The following is a 21,940-nucleotide window of genomic DNA, read 5'->3' as shown; positions in this document are numbered from 1 at the left end:
CGGCCTGTGTACGTGTGCATGGTGGTCATATCCCATATTGATGTCGGGGTACATGCGAAGGAAACAGTGGCGTTTTGTAGCACATGTGTTTCAGGACGGTTTTCTCAACTTATCACCAATACCGCGGATTTATAGATCTGTGTCGTGTGTGTTCCCTATGTGCTTATGCTATAAGTGCCAGCTTTGTGAAGTGCCATGTTGTGTGGCACCACTTTCTGCAATTATCCTTAATTTATGAGCATGAGTGTATAATCAAGCTGCTACGGAGCCTTCAGAGTGTGAGTCTCAATCATACTTGTCTGGTTTGTTTATCTACACGATTTCTAAGTGACAGACACATAGTGGGCTGAAGAACATTTATGGTTTCTGTGCTGAAAGACAAGTCTTGCAGTTTTCCAACCATGTTCTTGAGAGATGTTTGGTGTCGCTTTGAGTTATGCTTGTCAAAATTTTTCAACACTCTCTCGTTAGTCAAACAAGCCTGTGACCTGTCACCTTTCTCCTACTGATAGTACTTCCAAACTGGATAACCATTTCTGAATAACTGTAAAAACCTTTCCACACTCTTTTGTTACTCACTCTTTCGATCCAGCTTATCCTCTTCATTCTCCTCCACATCCACATCTCAAATGTTTCTAGCCTTTTTCATCCTCTCATCTCATTGTCCATGTTCCTGCCCCAAAGAGTGGCACAGTGCAGACAAAGCACTTGCTAAGCCTTTTCCTCAGATCTTTATCTAGTTTGCCACATAATAATCTCTTCTTTCTATTAAATGCCTCCTTCGCTATAGCAATGCAAGTTTTCACTTCCTATTGACATCTCAAATCTTCAGTGATTGTACATCCAAGATAATTAAATACTCTTACTCGGCTAATAATACCTTGTCCCTTCTTAACATTTGCTGGTCTCCCTCCTGCACTGATCACCATACTTTTGTTTTTTGCTTTTTATTTACAGTTCATTCACTTTCTGCCACTAATATCATGCAATAATTTCTTCGAGGCATAAATTGAATAACAAAGGGGAGAGGCAACAGCCTTGTTTAATGTCCCTTCCTATGTTGCTTCCTTCCTACACTACATTTAGAATTCTAATCTTACTTTCTGTTGTAAATACAGATTTTGCACCTTTTGACTCTCCTTTCAACCTACCCCTTTCATCTTCAATGTATCCATCAGCTTGTTTCACTGAACTCAGTTGAAAGCTTTCTCCAAATTAGTAAAAAACAGCATAAATTTCTGTGCCTTTCACTATATAGATTTCCCCTATGATTCTTAATAGGCTAACAGCATCCCTTGTTCCTTTTCATTTACTAAATCTGAACTGTTCTTCCAAAATCCATCTATGCAACTTTTCAAATAGCCTTTTATTAAGTGGTAGATATGGAAAGATGTTACATTGTTACTTACGCATCAACAATATACTTCATTCATTAGAAATCTGGTACATGCTGTCAAACATTGCATAAAAGTGTTATTTTAAGCTCATTTAGGGCACTGTCAGTATTTCATCAATCACTAAGCTAATTGAAGTGTTTCTCTACTGTTTTAATTCTTAGGCAATTTACACTCAATGGCCAATCTTTCAGACTAGTTTTATCAGATAGTTTTTCACATGACTCTTCGATGCTAGCTATTTCTGTGAGCAATTGAGCAATATGTCGCAGTTGTACGACAATGGACTCGCATTCAGAAGGACAGTGATTCATATCCCTAGCCACACCCATTCAGATTGAGGTTTACCACGATTTCCTCACAGATCACTGGAAGTAATTGTTGAGATGGTTCCTTTGAACACAGCCACATTATTTATTCATCCTTCCTCTACCCAAGTATTCACTCTAACTCTAATGATATTTTCACTGACAGGTTGTTACATACTAGTCTTACATCTCTGGCATGACAGCCCAGTCAATGAAAACCAAAATTGATCAAATATGGGAAATAATTTGTGTAGTCAAAAAATTTTTGTGCAGTGGCAGGAGGGAGTACCATGAGCAATGTACTAAAAATCCTGACTGGTGGAGTCTGAGTGCAGAGATGGGGGTTTGTTTGAAGGTCACTTTTGTACATTTTTCCTGAGTAACTCTAAAACTGTGGCCTCTAACACATATCCCAGCACAAAATTAAACTACAGTAAACTTCCCACAAAGAAGGTCCTATTCATTTTTTCTCTCTAGGACTATTAGTTTGCATGAAGAAAGTGAGAGGATATTGAAAATCTTGCACAGTGTGCATGTTCTGTAACATACGTGGTTTTTGTATACCAGTTTGAACTAATTTCTTGACTTGATAGACCACAAATGACATATATAAAATTGTTCATCTCAACTTTCTTTACCCCACTGTGGTACATTGTAAACAGTTATCATTTACATCTTGCCATCCCAGTGTGTTCGATTGGGTGTCTTCAGTATTACCTTGGAAGTACTCATAAGTACTGGCAAGTGCTACAGGATTTGTTGATGACTCGTCATCTGTGATATAGATCAGTAGGCAGTTGACCTTTGTTAGGTGTGATAGTTTGATCAGTTCTAGCATGAAACAACTTATTACTAACTTGATCAATAAGTGTTATTACATAATCATGTAGTTTATAAATTAGTGATAGTGTTGTTCTCACATATTAAAGTGTGTGAAACAAAATTATGACACCAACTGAATGTAAACGTATGATGATGTTTTTACGATTGGACATTAAGTCCAGTGTTGTGAGTGGATCAGTACAGCTGAAGTTGACTGTACAATAGAAGCAGAATTAACTGATGACCAAATCATTGATGCCGTAACTCAAACAACTGATGGGAATGAGAAAGATGATGATGACACTGAAGCTACAGCTCAAGTACCACATACAGACGCTGAGAATGCATTTGATATAGCCCTTCAATAAATTGAACAAAGCTCTATGTCTACCCCAATAGACATTTTGTCGATTAGGAAGTGAAGGAGCATTGTGGCAAAATCAAGGTTGTTGTCTGACAAGCAAAAGAACATTACAGATTTTTTTCATCCAGCTTAGAAAGCAAACATTTTTAGCATCTGATTTATCATGTTTTATATAGTTAAGCACAAATGAGTTGTGTGTCAACGCAGTGCTATAATAAGGTATGTATAAATGTTAAACTATTACTCAAATAACAATATCTTACGGTACAATACAAACATATTTTACAGTACAGCCACTAGAGTACATTAAACTGTTGTGAAAGATTTTTTAGTGTGTCAATGTTTTCTTTTCATTTTACTGTTTTAACAGGGAACATTATTTTAGACAGTATTTTCAGTTGAAAACTAAAGTTGTACTGTACTGCATTGTGTATTATGGCTCAACGAAAGTGTTCCTCTGATAATTCAACCTTTTTTGCATTCCAACCATGCTTGCAGTTCCTTAGAGAATGGATTAGCGAGGTTCTACTGTAATATACAATAGCTTCAGATCACTGTTAAATTTTTTTCACCCCCTCCCCATCCCGGTGGCCATCCTGGATTCACCAAGGTGTTACATCTGTTTTTGTTTATGTGTACATAGATGCACTGAACACAACATCAACCGTTATCTAAACTTTACTAAATGATTCACATATCTTCATGTCAGAATGATTTACAAAACTGACTTTGATTATTTTAATATAAAGAAGGACTTCACACTCATCAACTCTACTAATTAGTTCCATTTTACTTTTTCCTCCTCTTTTCAGGTGCCATAGGTCCTTCATCCTTGGGGAAGGGGGAGAGAGGGGGGCGGAGGCAACACCGTGGTTGCCTCAGCTTAGTTATATCCCTGAACTGCATAATTTGCTCACACGAGACTCTGGAGAGCAGAAGAGTGTTACATAAACTGCATAAAATTATTAGAAATGTTAAGATAGGGTACAAGACAGGACAATTGAATTTGAATGATTAGAACTACAAGAAAAACAGGTAGTAACTTTTTGTCAGTTATTTAAGAAGGAATTAAGGTAATTTCAGCCACGGTAGCTGCAGTATAGCAGCCAATATTTTAGAAAACTATCTAAGTAAAACACAACTAGCTCTAGTTAAACTGATGAAAAAAATCTGGGAATAAGTTATCAAATGACTGTAAAATAGCACTAATCCACCCACCACACAAAATCATGACTAAATATATATCAAAAAATGTAGGGTACCCTTACTTCTCCATTACACGGAATTTTTTTATGCTGGGATTCTGAGAAGCTGAGATGAATGACTGGATGGCAAATAAGGTGGTTATTAGACAGGGTTTAGGAGAAGTGTGTCCTGTGCAGAACAGATCAATTATCTGAAGCTAATATTGCTCAAAATGCCTAAAAGATCTAAAAAAAATTGACTGACTTTATCCAGAATTCTGGTTGCACTAGAAAGAGATTGGAAAACACAGGACCTCTTGCAAGAAATTAGATCAAATCTAAGCTGGACTCCAGGGGAGAAATTATAGATCCATTTCAGATAAAGAGAGGAACTGAAGAAGACTGAAGTGGTGACAGAATAGAGGAATGAATTAATAGAACTGAACATCGAAATTAGAATACAAACTGGCTAGAAAACAATTGTAAAACTGAGTTTTAATACTTGGAGTTGATTTAGTGATTTCAGTAAACAGTGAAGAGGTAACACAAAAACATAATACTTAAACAAATAGCAGTAGAGATTTGATTACAAATCTCCATCGAAAAAAAGGAAGTAATAATAAAGCAACAAAATGTATCATCAATTTAAGCAAAAAGCTTGGAAAATTCAGAAGAATATACAAATTTAAGTACCCAGAGGAAATTATCATTCCTAATGGAGGAAAAAAGCTCTCAGAGGAAAATTATGAAAATGGACTTAGCATTCCACTCTACAAAAGACTTTTATAATAAAGGGATAACTCTACAGAAATACAAAAATATACCAATACGGAAGAGAACAAGAATAGAAACATTAAAATTAAGAAGAATACAAACATGTAGAAAATAATGCAAGTGAAATTAGGAAAAGCAGACTAATGTTCTTTGGGGACATCCAAAGAATGAGTCTTAGTAGGCTAACAATGGGAGGGAAGAGTAAATGTGCAGGCGGTGGAACGTGTGAGTGTGTGTGTGTGCGCGCACGTGCATATAGGCGTGTGCACATGTGTGGGTGCATTGGTAACACAACACAGAAAAATACAGTATTATTTTAGTAAATGCATCACCCCTTTATCCACAAAAGAGCTTGCACTACTAGCGGTAGCTGCACTGTCTTGTTTCAAGGCTCTTGTATCTCAAATGTTCTAAAAATTCTGCTACTGAATATAAGCAGTGATCTAATAAGAAGGCCCTTAAGGTTTCACAAAAAAGTGTGAATAATGATATGATTTTTACCTTATGCAGAAGACTGCCACTGTTTATTGTGGAAGTTAGGTTGATGTCCTTACTGACTGGACATGACATTTTTCCTTTCGTCTTGTATCATTTTCATTGATATTAAAATTTTCATTCAAGTCTTTTAAGTTCTTTCTAACATACTTACAGATTTCTAGTATATGTACACATCAAAAAAAGTTTTGCATCACCCCAGTTCCCAGAACTCCTGAAGGTAGACTTTGACTGTGGATATTGTGTCACAGAGATAGTCCCTTTGACTGTTCAGAGATGACACTAAACCCACCCAAAGATGTAAACAACCATGCATGAGCAGCCTTTAAGCAGAGGGGGTCCAACAGCCAATCAGTTCCAGTCATTCCACCAGGAAGGAGGTACACAGCTCATGTTGTCTGTAGTTCAACCATGCCTAGACGGTCAATACTGCAGTTCGATCACATCCGCATTGTTATTTTGTGCCAGTAAGGGCTCTCAACAACGGAAGTGTCCAGGCATCTCGGAGTGAACCAAAGCGATGTTGTTCAGACATGGAGGAGATACAGAGAGACAGGAACTGTCGATGAAATGCCTCGCTCAGGCTGCCCAAGGACTACTACTGCAGTGGATGACTGTTACATAAGGATATGGCTTGGAGGAACCCTGATAGCAATGCCACCATGTTGAATAATGCTTTTCGTGCAGCCACAGGGCGTCATGTTACAACTCAAACTGTGCGCAATAGGATGCATGATGTGCAACTTCGCTCCCAGCATCCATGGCGAGATCCATCTTTGCAACCATGACAACATGCAGTGCAGTACAGATGGGCCCAACAACATGCCAAATGGATGGCTCAGGTTTGGCACCATGCTCTCTTTACCGATGAGTGTCACATATGCCTTCAACCACATAATCGTCGGAGACATGTTTGGAGGCAATCCAGTCAGGTTGATCTCTTTAGACACACTGTCCAGCAAGTGCAGCAAGGTGGAGGGAGGTTCCTGCTGTTTTGGGGTGTCATGATGCGGGGCCGACGTATGCTGCTGGCGGTCATGGAAGGCGCCGTAAAGGCTATACGATACATGAACGCCATCCTCCGACCGATAGTGGAACCGTATTGGCAGCATATTGGCAAGGCATTTGTCTTTACGGGCAACAATTCGCACTCCCATCATGCACACATTGTGAATAACTTCCTTCAGGATAACGATGTTGCTAGACTAGAGTGGCCAGCATGAACACTATCGAACGTGCCTGGGATAGATTGAAAAGGGCTGTTTATGGACGACGTGACCCACCAACCACTCTGAGGGATCTACGACGAATTGTCATTGACGAGTGTGACAATCTCTGGACCAACAGTGCCTTGATGAACTAGAGGATAGTATGCCATGATGAACACAGGCGTGCATCAGTCCAAGAGGACATGCTACTGGGTATTAGAGGTACCGGTGTGTACAGCAATCTGGGCCACCACCTCTGAAAGTCTCGCTGTTTGTTGGTACAACAGGCAGTGTGTAGTTTTCATGAGCAATAAAAAGGGCAGAAATGATGTTTATGTTGACCTCTATTCCAATTTTCTGTACAGGTTCCAGAACTCTCGGAACCGAGGTGATGCAAAACTTTTTTTGATGTCTGTACATACAGGGAAGTGGGAGGACTGACGACTTTTGATAGAAGGGTTTGCAAGAATCTGTTTCTCGAATATGTTTCATTGCTCTTGCAGTTCTTTTCTGGGTTAGGAAAATGAGTGAACTAAATGGCGTATTACCCCAGAATACAATTCCTTACAGTAGGATCCTATAGAACTGAGCAAAGTAGACAATTCAGACAGTGCTAAAACTTGCTTTCACAGGTAGTAAGTAGATATATTTGGTGTTCCATTTACTTTGTTTATATGTGTATGCCATTTGAAGTCATGCCTAAAAACTCTGTTTCCACAGATGATGAAATTTTGTTGGAGTTTATTGCCAGAGCAGTGCTGTATGCATCACATTTTAAACAGAAATTAGGAATATTGTGTTTTTTTTTTTTTTTTTTTTTTTTTTTTTTTTTTTTTTTTTTTTTTTGTCATTAGTTTATTCCCTTCAAACCATCTATTTAGCTGTGCTGTAGTTTTACTTACAGCTACTTGTAGCTGACTTGGGGTGTTTCCTGTGTTGAGGATGCTTGTGTCATCTGCAAAAAAAGTATTTGTTGATGACTCAATGTTTAGGTCTTAATTGTTTATTTAGAGGAGAAAGAGGATTGGCCCAAGAATGGATCCCTAATGGATTTCTATTTTTTAGAATTCCTGCATCTGAGAAACATATCGTAGTATTTTCTTCTAATCCTTGTTATATTTGTATTATCTGTCTCCTTTCGTAAAATATGATGTGCCTCTAATGCCATATACTTGGCACTTTCCAACAGTATGTTATGGTCCAGTACGCCAAAGGCTTTACTTAAGTCTAAAAAAATGTCAGTGACACTTTGTTTTTTGTCCACTGCTTGCAGGGCACTGTTTATAAATTCATACATTGCACTAGTTGCTGATTTATTTTTCCTACATCCATGCTGAGTATCAATGAAAATTTTGTTTTCCGCTGAAATTTTCATTAACCTATTATATACTATTGTTTTGTGTTTTTAGTAAAGCCTGATAGTAAGGCAATTGATCTATAGTTTTCTATATTTGGTTTGCCTCCTTCCTAATGAATAGGGACAGCTTTAGCAACTTTTAAACAGTCTGGAAATGTGTCTGCTGGTAAAGATGAATTGGCTATATCTGCAAGAGGCAGTAAAACGTTTGTAATACACTGCTTTATGACACAATCAGGAATACCATCAACTCCTGATGACATTTTTGAAGAGTTGATGCAACATTGATGATTTCATCTGGAGTTGTCCCACAAACATAGACTGAAGAGGAACATGGATGCACTTTGTTTTTTGTTTCTTGCTAGTATATGTTTTGTCACTGACTATTAAATTATTTGTGATATCTGCATAGTAAAACCTGGAAAAGTCTGTGATATGTTGGGGATCAGCTACACTCTTGTTCTCATGCTCGAGAGTGATATTTTCCATTTTAGGGGACACTTTATTTGCTTTCATTCTTTATTACTTTCCATACTGCTTGGCTTTTATTTGCTGACTCTGTTATGAACATATCATTGGCCACTTCTTTTTGCCCTGATGTCTACATGAAGCAGTTAATGTACCAGAATGTCAAGAGCAAATATGTGTCCAACATTATAACCGGAACATCAGTTAGTGTACTTATGCAGCTTAGAACAATGAAGTTCATAAAATAAAATAAAATAACTACATGTTATACTGAGTGTGAGTAATAAATAAGAAAATGTCACTGTAAAAGCTTCCAGTGCTTCAAAACACAAAACATGTTCATTACAATTTTTTCCATTTGTATATTGAAATAAATTTTAGGAGATAGCTGTTTCCATTCAAATGAACAGAAAAAAAATTTTGCAGTTACAGTATAACATCAATACTTACCAGGAAGAACATTCGTTGTTGATATCCTTTGCGTGACTGTTTCATCAAACAACCCTGTCGTAGAAACTCCCTCTCAGGTTGTACTAAGTTATCAAAGCCACTCAAATCTCGCTGTAATTCACATAGTTGCACAAAATTCTCCTATAAAAATCCAAAAACTTTTGTTGAAACATAACTAATACATTCGGTAGCATGAAACAAATATGTAACAATACACAAACTTTTATATAAGACTCCAAGATGACTCCTACACAGAACTGATAAAACAATTTGAAGAATGGGACAGTAATTTTAATATTGCAAATGTAGAAATCTCTATGTTAGCTGTACTTAGGGAACACATCAAAAAATATTAAAAGCCAGACAATTTCAACTTCAAATATTATCACAACAGTCAAAAATAAAACTACAGATGTGTCCCTCTCATCCTATCCTTCTGTCCTCTCTGAGGAAGGAACTGTCAATGTCCACTGGCAGTACTACACATTTCACGCCTCCTGAAGGCAAGTATTTTCCAGCAATTCTGTCTCATAATTTATTAAAAACGTGACATACATGGACATAACAGAGCTAAGGAGGCCAATAGGGATGCAACTCAAACTAGGCATATTACCAAATAACATGAAATTACTGTTCTCTGTAACATACTAATTTAAAGCATATTATAAATATCAGTTTAATATAAGATCAACAGACATAATGGCTATCAAGTACTTACTTTAAGGGGGTTCAATTTCTAGTACTACCTATACAAACATTTAAAGTTACAAAATAGTTAATCATAGCTTCCTCTCAACTTAAGGCTAAGACCTGTCTCACCCTTTCCCCTTTTTCAATTGACCCCAACCAATCTTCCCCCCCCCCCCCCTCTCTCTCTCTGTAGAAGGCACACAAAAACTGTTAAGCTGCCAGAAACCCCACAACCACACTACATTTGTTTTCTTGGGGAATGTTAATCCTCAGAAGATTTTAATTAAAATAATATTACTGCTTCGAATTGTGCGTGCATGACTGTGCAGTATTTTTAAAGCACTGGAAATAATAGATTATTGACTTTTTAATAATTCTTTCATGTTAATTCCAATTCATTAAACCATATTTCAAGAATTATAAATTGGCACAAGAGCTTAATTTGTATGTCCTCTTCTACTCTGGTCTGCTGTGCATTATTACAACCTTGCTCACAATTTTGGTCGACTGTTTCTGTTATGTTGCTAACAAAGTTTGCTTTAAAATCCTATTTTGATATAATCTCGCATCAAACACTAATGCTAAGCAAAAAAATCTATCAGTTATTCAGATGAATTAAAGATAGCAATAATCCAGCTCATTTAGAGCTGTTTTTGCAATCTTTATTTTGTATTTGTGTCACTAATTTCAAGTTCAACCACAGTTTGCGTTATAGTATGTTTATCTAGCATGCTTCAAAGTTTTTCTGTAAAATTTTCACGCATGTTAGACAATGTTTGACCCATTCAGATACGCCATTGTGCTTGTTATCCACCACCAAAAGTCCAGTGTTAGGTTCCTAGCTTCCACAGCTAAGCATATTGTACATAATCCTATCCAGTCAGCAATTTCTGCCATGTTATTGTGTGGTATAGTCATACAAAGTGTGTTGCAAAATTTTGTTCTATACAAGTCTAAACTTAAAAACTCTTTACCTCTATGCATTCTGCATTCAACATAAGCTGCAATAATTTTTTAATCAATATTAAGATAATTGGCATAAGTCAGCACCTTTAACAGTAGTGTCATTAGTATGTCTGCCTTTAAAAGTCCTATGTGGTATACTGCAATTCATGAGATGCTCCACACATGAGACATGGGTATTATTTAAGTAATGACAGACGTGGTGTTGTGCCTTAAACTGTTTTAACCCTAATCCATGAAGACGGTGGTGACTGAAATCGATTGATATTTGGGTTTCAAATTAAAAGCAACTGATGGTCAAACATGCATTTTATACATTACTTGACAGCTGCTAATAGTCACCTTCCAAAACTGCTTTTAGTATGTCATGTGACAAAAGCGCAAATTGAGTTTTTGAAATCGATGCTGGCTAGCATTGAAGATGTCATTCTGTTCAAGATTCCTCATTATGTTTGAGCTCAGAGTATGTTCTAAGATTCTAGAAAAAACTGATGTCAAGAATATCGGATGGTAGTTCTGTGGATCACTACTACCCATCTTGTAGACAGGTGCGGTCTGAGATTTTTTCCAAGAACGGGGCACGGTTTTTTGTTTGAAGGATCTACAATACATTGTAGTTAGAAGAGGGGCTAATTCAGCCGCAAATTCAGTATAGAATCTGACAGGGATTCCATCAGGATGTGGAGCTTTGTTCAATTTTAATGACATCAGCTTTTTCTCAACACATTGACACTAATACTTATTTCACTCATCTTTTCAGTGGTATGAGGATTCAACTGGGGCAATTCTCCTGTTGCTTTCTTTGTAAAGAAACAACTGAAAATGGAGTTAAGCATTTTAGCTTTTGCTTTGCTACCCTCAATTTCATTTCCTGTCTCATTCACTAGGGACTAACAGCCTATACATGTGACCAGAATTTTTTTGGATTTTGTAAAATATCATTTGAGAATATTCTGCTATGGTAGTCACTGAAGGCATCACACATTGCTCTACTGACAGCCAAGCACATCTCATTGAGCATCACTCTATGTATAACCCTACACTTTGATTTACACCTATTAAGCAGTAATTTCTGTTTCTTTAGAAGTTTCTTTATAATGGCTGTAGACCATGGAGGTTCCCTCCCATTAATAACTATTCTAATGGGTACATATCTATCAAGTGCATGTTCAACTATTCTTCTAAATTTGACACATAATTCCTCTACATGCTCCTGCCCTGTGCTGAACGTTTGAAGTTCCTCAATGAGATATGACACTACTGATTTTTTATCTAGTTTACTAAACATGTATACAGCTTTCTGCTTGTTTTAGCTGCCCATTGTACTTTAGTAATCACTGCTGCCACATCCGCTCATGGTTACCGTTACCAGTTTCAATGTGGACATCCTCAAAGAGGTCAGACCTACTTGAAGCTAGAAACGTAGGTTTGCCTTTCCTTAATCTAGCTTCTAAGATAAGTCGTAAGGTCAGTATTGCCTCACATGTTCCAACGTTTCTACGGAATCCAAACTAATCTTCCCCAAGATCGGCTTCTACCAGTTTTTCCATTCGTCTGTAAAGAATTTTCATCCCCCATGAACCATGGACCTTGCCGTTGGTGGGGAGGCTTGCGTGCCTCAGTGATACAGATAGCCGTACCGTAGGTACAACCACAACGGAGGGGTATCTGTTGAGAGGCCAGACAAACGTGTGGTTCCTGAAGAGGGGCAGCAGCCTTTTCAGTAGTTGCAAGGGCAACAGTCTGGATGATTGACTGATCTGGCCTTGTAACAATAACCAAAACGGCCGTGCTGTGCTGGTACTGCGAACGGCTGAAAGCAAGGGGAAACTACGGCCGTAATTGTTCCCGAGGACATGCAGCTTTACTGTATGATTAAATGATGATGGCGTCCTCTTGGGTAAAATATTCCGGAGGTAAAATAGTCCCCCATTCGGATCTCCGGGCGGGGACTACTCAGGAGGACGTCGTCATCAGGAGAAAGAAAACTGGCGTTCTACGGATCGGAGCGTGGAATGTCAGATCCCTTAATCGGGTAGGTAGGTTAGAAAATTTGAAAAAGGAAATGGATAGGTTAAAGTTAGATATAGTGGGAATTAGTGAAGTTCGGTGGCAGGTGACTATAGGGTTATAAACACAAAGTCAAATAGGGGTAACGCAGGAGTAGGTTTAATAATGAATAGGAAAATAGGAATGCGGGTAAGCTACTACAAACAGCATAGTGAACGCATTATTGTGGCCAAGATAGATACGAAGCCCACACCTACTACAGTAGTACAAGTTTATATGCCAACTAGCTCTGCAGATGACAAAGAATCTGAAGAAATGTATGATGAAAAAAAAGAAATTATTCAGATAGTGAAGGGAGACGAAAATTTAATAGTCATGGGTGACTGGAATTTGAGTGTAGGAAAAGGGAGAGAAGGAAACATAGTAGGTGAATATGGATTGGGGCTAAGAAATGAAAGAGGAAGCCGCCTGGTAGAATTTTGCACAGAGCACAACTTAATCATAGCTAACACTTGGTTTAAGAATCATGATGGAAGGTTGTATACATGGAAGAACGCTGGAGATACTAAAAGGTATCAGATAGATTATACAATGGTAAGACAGAGATTTAGGAACCAGGTTTTAAATTGTAAGACATTTCCAGGGGCAGATGTGGACTCTGACCACAATCTATTGGTTATGACCTGTAGATTAAAACTGAAGAAACTGCAAAAAGGTGGGAATTTCAGGAGATGGGACCTGGATAAACTGAAAGAACCAGAGGTTGTACAGAGTTTCAGGGAGAGCATAAGGGAACAATTGACAGGAATGGGGGAAAGAAATACAGTAGAAGAAGAATGGGTAGCTTTGAGGGATGAAGTAGTGAAGGCAGCAGAGGATCAAGTAGGTAAAAAGATGAGGGCTAGTAGAAATCCTTGGGTAACAGAAGAAATATTGAATTTAATTGATGAAAGGAGAAAATATAAAAATGCAGTAAATGAAGCAGGCAAAAAGGAATACAAACGTCTCAAAAACGAGATCGACAGGAAGTACAAAATGGCTAAGCAGGGATGGCTAGAGGACAAATGTAAGGATGTAGAGGCTTATCTCACTAGGGGTAAGATAGATACTGCCTACAGGAAAATTAAAGAGACCTTTGGAGATAAGAGAACCACTTGTACGAACATCAAGAGCTCAGATGGAAACCCAGTTCTAAGCAAAGAAGGGAAAGCAGAAAGGTGGAAGGAGTATATAGAGGGTCTATAAAAGGGCGATGTACTTGAGGACAATATTATGGAAATGGAAGAGGATGCAGATGGAGATGAAATGGGAGATACGATACTACGTGAAGAGTTTGACAGAGCACTGAAAGACCTGAGTCGAAACAAGGCCCCCGGAGTAGACAACATTCCATCGGAACTACTGACGGCCTTGGGAGAGCCAGTCATGACAAAACTCTACCATCTGGTGAGCAAGATGTATGAAACAGGCGAAATACCCTCAGACTTCAAGAAGAATATAATAATTCCAATCCCAAAGAAAGCAGGTGTTGACAGATGTGAGAATTACCGAACAATCAGTTTAATAAGCCACAGCTGCAAAATACTAACACGAATTCTTTACAGACGAATGGAAAAACTAGTAGAAGCCGACCTCGGCGAAGATCAGTTTGGATTCCGTAGAAATACTGGAACACGTGAGGCAATACTGACCTTACGACTTATCTTAGAAGAAAGATTAAGGAAAGGCAAACCTATGTTTCTAGCATTTGTAGACTTAGAGAAAGCTTTTGACAATGTTGACTGGAATACTCTCTTTCAAATTCTAAAGGTGGCAGGGGTAAAATACAGGGAGCGAAAGGCTATTTACAATTTGTACAGAAACCAGATGGCAGTTATAAGAGTCGAGGGGCATGAAAGGGAAGCAGTGGTTGGGAAGGGAGCAAGACAGGGTTGTAGCCTCTCCCCAATGTTATTCAATCTGTATATTGAGCAAGCAGTAAAGGAAACAAAAGAAAAATTTGGAGTAGGTATTAAAATCCATGGAGAAGAAATAAAAACTTTGAGGTTCGCCGATGACATTGTAATTCTGCCAGAGACAGCAAAGGACTTGGAAGAGCAGTTGAATGGAATGGATGGTGTCTTGAAGGGAGGATATAAGATGAACATCAACAAAAGCAAAACGAGGATAATGGAATGTAGTCAAATTAAATTGGGTGATGCTGAGGGGATTAGATTAGGAAACGAGACACTTAAAGTAGTAAAGGAGTTTTGCTATTTGGGGAGCAAAATAACTGCTGATGGTCGAAGTAGAGAGGATATAAAATGTAGACTGGCAATGGCAAGGAAAGCGTTTCTGAAGAAGAGAAATTTGTTAACATCAAGTATAGATTTAAGTGTCAGGAAGTCATTTCTGAAAGTATTTGTATGGAGTGCAGCCATGTATGGAAGTGAAACATGGACGGTAAATAGTTTGGACAAGAAGAGAATAGAAGCTTTCGAAATGTGGTGCTACAGAAGAATGCTGAAGATTAGATGGGTAGATCACATAACTAATGAGGAGGTACTGAATAGGATTGGGGAGAAGAGGAGTTTGTGGCACAACTTGACCAGAAGAAGGGATCGGTTGGTAGGACATGTTCTGAGGCATCAAGGGATCACCAATTTAGTATTGGAGGGCAGCGTGGAGAGTAAAAATCGTAGGGGGAGACCAAGAGATGAATACACTAAGCAGATTCAGAAGGATGTAGGTTGCAGTAGGTACTGGGAGATGAAGAAGCTTGCACAGGATAGAGGAACATGGAGAGCTGCATCAAACCAGTCTCAGGACTGAAGACCACAACAACAACAACAACAACAACATGTAAAGAATTTGTGTTAGTATTTTGCAGCCGTGACTTATTAAACTGATAGTTCGGTAATTCTCAGACCTGTCAACATCTGCTTTCTTTGGAAATAGAATTATTATATTCTTCTTGAAGTCGGAGTATTTCACCCGTCTGATACATCTTGATCACCAGATGGAAGAGTTTTGTTAGGGCTGGCTCTCCCAAGGCTATCAGTAGTTCTAATGTAATGTTGTCTGCTCCCAGGACCTTGTTTCAACTTAGGTCTTTCAGTGCTCTGCCAAACTCTTCACACAGTATCGTATCTCCCATTTCATCTTCATCTACGTCCTCTTCCATTTCCATAATATTGTCCTCAAGTGCATCACCCTTGTATAGACTCTCTATATACTCCTTCCACCTTTCTGCTTTCCCTTCTTCACTTAGAGCTTTTTTTTCCATCTGAGCTATTTATATTCATACAAATGGTTCTCTTTCCTCCAAAGGGGTCTCTTTAATTTTCCTGTATGCAGTATCTATCTTACCCCTAGTGATATATGCCTCTACATCCTTACAATTGTCCTCCAGCCACCCCTGCTTAGCCACTTTGCACTTCCTGTCAATCTCACTTTTGAGATGTTCGTAATCCTTTTTGCCTGCTTCATTTACTGCATTTTTATGTTTTCTCCTTTCGTAAATTAAATTCAGTATTTCCTCTGTTACCCAAGGATTTCTACTAGCCCTCATCTTTTTACCTACTTGATCCCTTGCTGCCTTCACTGTTTCATCTCTCAAAGCTACCCATTCTACTTCTACTGTAGTTCTTCCCCCCATCCTTGCCAATCGTTTCCTAATGCTCTCTCTGTAACTCTGTGCAACCTCTGGTTCTTGCAGCTTATCTAGGTCCCATCTACTTTTTGCAGTTTCTTCAGTTTTAATCTACAGTCCATAATCAATAAATTGTGGTCAGAGTCCACATCTGACCCCGGAAATGTCTTACAATTTAAAACCTGATTCCTAAATCTCTGTCTTACCATTGTATAATCTATCTGAAACCTTCTAGTGTCTCCAGGCCTCTTCCACATATACAACCTTCTTTCATAATTCTTGAACCAAGTGTTAGCTAAAATTAAGTTACGCTCTGTGCAAAATTCTACCAGGCAGCTTCCTCTTTCATTCCTTACCCCCATTCCATATTCCCCTACTACTTTTCCTTCTCTTTCTTTTCCTACTGTAGAATTCCAGTCCCCCATGACTATTAAATTTTCATTTCCCTTCACTATCTGAATAATTTCTTTTATCTCATCATACATTTTATCAATGCCTTCATCATCTGCAGAGCTAGTTGGCATTTAAACTAGTACTACTGTGGTAAGCATGGGCTTCATGTCTATCTTGGCTACAATAATGCATTCACTTTGTGGTTCATAGTAGTTTACTTGCTCTCCCTTTTTTCTTATTCATTATTAAACCTGCTCCTGCAATACCCCTATTTGATTTTGTATTTATAACCCTGTATTCACCTGACTTGAAGTCTTGTTCCTCCGGCCACCAAACTTCATTTAAGTTTTTCCCAAAAATCTAGCTGCTATCAATTTCAGGTTTCCACCAACTTTCTATTCCTAGTACTATGTGAGTGTCATTGCTTTTCACGAGTGCTTCAAACTCTGGCACTTTGTCGCAAATGCTTTGGCAGGTAACCATTAGGATTTTAATACTCTGACCTGTGGGAGGCATTTTTTATTTTTTTCACTCTTTAACTGATATTTCTGGGTTTCCTACAGCACTGTCAGTATTAATCCCTGTCCTCTTATCAACCATTCCCTCTACTGTAAAAACAATATGGAAAGGATAGATTTCTACTCATCACGTAGAGGAGGTGTTGAGTCACAGACAGGCACAAGACTACTAAAACATTATGCTTTTGGAGAAAGTTCTTTTTCTGAAATAGAAAACACACACATTCACACATATATGAGTAGTGCTTGTATTCTCAGGAAACTTTCTGTTCCATTGCTTTTTGTGTATGTATTCAACTCGAGACTGACTGACAGTATGACGCTATGTTTTGATGCAGATTGTCAGTGCAGTATTTTCTGAAAACAGAACACTGCTGTGTTATGTGATTAACAAAGTGAGACCTGCTTGACTGGCAAGTGATTTCATTTTGAGGGAAATTCTGTTTGTATTACGTGTATAAAAACTGACGACAGTCTATCTCCTGAGCCACCGTCTTAATTTTCCACTTGATATCAGTTCTCATACAAATAATTTAAGAATATGTTCTACTTATGACGTTAAAATTTTAAATGTTATTCCAGTAAGGGATCTGGGGCATCAATGGCAGTATACAGTATAAGAGCTAAACATGATGAGTAATAATTAAACCTACATGAGGATGTACGAGAGTTTAAATCTTCATGCATATTAGTGTTATAATACGGACATCATTTTTTGCATTCCTCTTGCTTGTATAAAGCATGTAACCACTGGAAAATTTCATTGAGAATTTCCCACTAGAACCCACAGGAACTACCTGGAGTTGAATCAAGACAGCATTCATCTAAACAATCAGACAGTCTAGATCAGACTGTTCCAACACTTCCCCATGCCCATCAGCACTCATCAGCTAGCCCACAGGTAGTACAGGCTACCCACCTAGTGAACCTGTTGCACCATGTTTGCACCTTTTATTGTTGTGTGAACATGTCCTTTCCGAGCCCTGCCCACAAGCACCCGGCTGAGGAATGTGGTAGCAAAGGTTGGGGCTGTCTGATTGCTCACCTCTGCCTGTGGGCACCCAGCTGCCCACACACAGGCACTCAAGCTGGAACAGCTTGGTCTAGATACTTTGCTGAATAGCAAGTTTAGATGATTTCATATTTTCTCGCTGGAATGGGGCACAAAACAAGGGATGACATTTAACTATTTACTTGTCTAAACAGGGGTTCTTCCTTGCTATGTGAATGAAGGAAATGAACGTAAACTGTGAGTAGTAGGTTTAGTGTTCCAGTGGCTTGACTGATGTTTATTATGTTGATCAGTTAATGGTTCAAAAACCAATGTGCATAGCATCTGTTAGAGTTTAAATAAGTGCAACAAAATTTTGTCACTTTTTATTTTGACTAACAGAATGGAGCTGTTGGTAGAATAAATACTGAGACATCAAGGAATTATCAATTTGGTAATGGAAGGAAGTGGAGAGGAAGACCTCGGCTTGACTACAGTATGCAGGTTCAATTGATGGATGTAAGTTGCAATAGTTATTCGTATATAAAGAGTATTGCACAGGATAGACAAACACGAAGAGCTGCATCAAAACAGTCTTCAGATTGAAGACTGCAACAACAACAATACCTTCCAATATTGTGTGTAAGAAAAATACTGCATTTAAAAATGTATTAAAACACATTGCTTAATAGGAATTCCACAATTCATCAGTGCTATGGCCTCCAAATGATCTTAAACATGCCACAGTAGAAAATGCTAAGAAATTTTGCCTCCTATAGGATAGAAGAGGTCAGTCTTTCTGTTTCCTTGTAATTTTAATACCTCTTTCCAATTGAAGTTTCCATTTGATAAAATATAACCAGTAAATCTGTAATGTTTCAATACTGAATGGTAAAAGCAAGCAATTCATGGAAACAAAATTGAAATATTTACTGAGTGCTTCAAAGCTGCTGGAACTTTCTGTGCAGTAGCTGACAATTTCTGTTTTGCTACACAGCAGTCTTCATAATCCAAATGATCCTTCCCATAGTGGCGAATCAGTCCTGGAATATAATAATTACAAGTAAGTTCTAGCTTTGTACAGAGGCAAATATTATTTTAACCTAATATCCTATCCAAATGTGCTACATGTTCAAAGAAAGGAAATTATATACGAAATTTAAAATATAGATAGAAAATATCTCACTTCCTAAGCTGACTGATAAGTCACAACATATTCAACATTTCAAACATAGAGATTCCTTCAAATGAAAAAAGAGTAATTGCTTAAACAAAACAAGTCTTGACACTTTTTACTCTTTCAAGAAACAGTGTGTGTCTGTCTTCAAGCATCTGCCAACTGAAGTTTCTCTGTATGCACTTGATGTTTTATTGTGGAACAAACAAACAAGTGAGCACTGGTGCTGCCTCTCCTTTATATACATTCCATGTCTGTTAATGATTCTATTTGGTGTGGATCCTATACAAATGAGCAATATTCTATGATGGGTCACATAAGTGTTTTATAAGCAATCTATTTTGCAGACAGACTGAATTTTGCCAGTATCCTAACAATCAAATCACCATACCCTGGAAATAACACTTGTTCTGAGCTTACAAGATAATTTCAAGAGTAAGACCCACAAGAGGCAATTTTAAACAGGCACTTATTTCAGTTGGTTTTGTATGCGTAGCTATCTGGGACCAGGGGCACCACAATGGATAGCATTAGGTATGAAACTTCCTAGCAGATTAAAACTGTACACCGGACAGAGACTCGAACTTGGGACCTTTGCCTTTCCCGGGCAAGTGCTCTACCAACTGAGGTACCCAAGCACGACTCATGCCCGGTCCTCACAGCTTTACTTCTGCCAATACCTCGTCTCCTACCTTCCAAACTTAACAGAAGCTCTCCTGCGAACCTTGCACAACTGGCACTCATGAAAGATAGGATATTGCGAAGACATGGCTTAGCCACAGCCTGAGGGATGTTTCCAGAATGAGATTTTCACTCTGCAACGGAGTGTGCACTGATATGAAACTTCCTGGCAGATTAAAACTGTGTGCCGGACTGAGACTCGAACTCAGGACCTTTGCCTTTCATAGGTACATGCTCTACCAACTGAACTACCCAAGCATGACTCACGCCCTGTCCTCACAGAGCACTTGCCCGTGAAAGGCAAAGGTCCCAAGTTCCAGTCTCAGTCTGGCACACAGTTTTAATCTGCCAGGAAGTTTCATATCAGCGCACACTCTGCTGCAGAGTGAAAATCTCATTCTGGAAGCATTAGGTGTAATAATTTTTGGAAATTAGTTCCTCTGTTTCACTTATTTTATAGTTTTCATTTTTCTGATAGCATATCAGCACAAAAATCAATGAATTGCAGATGTAGTACACACACTAATAATGTTGGGTCAAATCTTTATATCTTTAAACTATTGCGGTTCAATAATATTTAAAATAAGCTGGAAATTTTGTAGTAAGTCTTGTAACTGTCTGAAAAAGTGTTCTGGTTCACAGTGTGCATGCATACCCCTTCTTCTTTCTACTTGTCAATAACCATATTTTTGTTGTGAATAAACCATTATTACTGTCATCAGGTGGAGCAGAGAATATCATTTTTGTTACTATAGGCTATCTGTCTTGAGCTGACTGAAATCTAATTAGAAATAATTACACCAGATGCATTTCGCTTTTATTTATAAAGCATCTTCCTCAGTTATTCTGTATAACCACGAAAGATGCTTTATAAGTAAAAGCAAAACGCATATGATGTAATTCTTTTTAATTATATTGCAGTCAGCTCAGGACGAATAACATATAGTAACAGATTTTAACAGTTGCTGCAGAAGGTGGCCATGCAAACAAACATAATACCATTTTTGCTTCACACACTGCAAGCAATCTGCTAAACTAGTGATGTGAATAATCATCTCTAAATGTCAAAAATCTCTATGTACTCCAACTGTGGAAGGTTTTCTGTAGGGCATTATGTTTATACACTGGAGCTCTAAAGAAACTGGTGCAGGCATGCATATTCAAACGCAGGGATACGTAAACAGGCAACGCCTATATAAGAAAGCAGGTGCCTGGCACAGTTGTTAGATCAGTTACTGCTGCTACAATGGCAGGTTATTGAGATTGTACTACAGTCAGCACATGAGCGATGGGACACACAATCTCCGAGGTAGCTGTGAAGTGGGGATTTTACAGTACGACCATTTCATGAGTGTACTGTGAATATCAGGAATCCGGTAAAACATCAAATCTCCGACATCGCTGTGACCAGTATATCCTGCAAGAACGGCACCAACAACAATTGAAGAGAACTGTTCAACATGACAGAAGTGCAACCATTCTGCAAATTGCAGCAGATTTCAAGCATCAGCATGCGAACCATTCAACGAAACATCATCAATATGGGGTTTTGAAGCTGAAGGCCCAGTTGTGTACCCTTGATGAGTGTGCGACACAAAGCTTTATGCCTCGCCTGGGCCTATCAACACTGGCATTGGACTTTTGATGACTAGAAAGATGTTACCTGGTCAGAAGAGTCTCATTTCAAATTGTATCAAGCAGATGGACGTGTACGGGTATGAAAAAAAACCTCATGAATCCATGGATCCTGCATGGCAGCAGGGGACTGTTCAAGCCATTGGAGGCTCTGTAGTGGTGTGGGACGTGTGCAGTTGGAGTGATATCGGACTCTTGATACGTCTAGATATGCCACGTACGCAAGCATCCTGTCTAATTACCCACATCCATTCAGGTCCATTGTGCATTCTGACAGGCTTGGACAATTCTAGCAGAACAATGTGACACCCCACACATCCTGAATTGCTACATAGTGGCTGCAGGAGCACTTTCTGAATTTAAACACTTCCTCTGGCCACCAAACTTGCCAGACATGAACATTATTGAGTATATCTGGACTGCCTTG

General features: G+C 38.5%; 1 protein-coding gene across 2 annotated transcripts in view; it reads right to left on the bottom strand.

The window, feature by feature from the left end:
- Positions 1 to 21,940, bottom strand: part of LOC126236182 (FERM, ARHGEF and pleckstrin domain-containing protein 1) — a 724,813-nt gene that overhangs the window by 34,277 nt on the left and 668,596 nt on the right. For both annotated transcript variants that reach the window (XM_049945281.1, XM_049945282.1), the window contains exons 17-18: positions 18,954 to 19,063; positions 8,825 to 8,965 (exon numbers count right to left, since the gene is read on the bottom strand). In XM_049945281.1, coding sequence (XP_049801238.1) covers positions 8,825 to 8,965; positions 18,954 to 19,063 — 251 coding nt within the window. The remainder of the gene's footprint in view (positions 1 to 8,824; positions 8,966 to 18,953; positions 19,064 to 21,940) is intronic.

Source organism: Schistocerca nitens, chromosome 2, assembly GCF_023898315.1.
Source record: "Schistocerca nitens isolate TAMUIC-IGC-003100 chromosome 2, iqSchNite1.1, whole genome shotgun sequence".
Taxonomy (NCBI): Eukaryota; Metazoa; Arthropoda; class Insecta; order Orthoptera; family Acrididae; genus Schistocerca; species Schistocerca nitens.
Note: the sequence above shows the minus strand (reverse complement) of the source record. Positions and strands in the feature narration are given on the sequence as shown.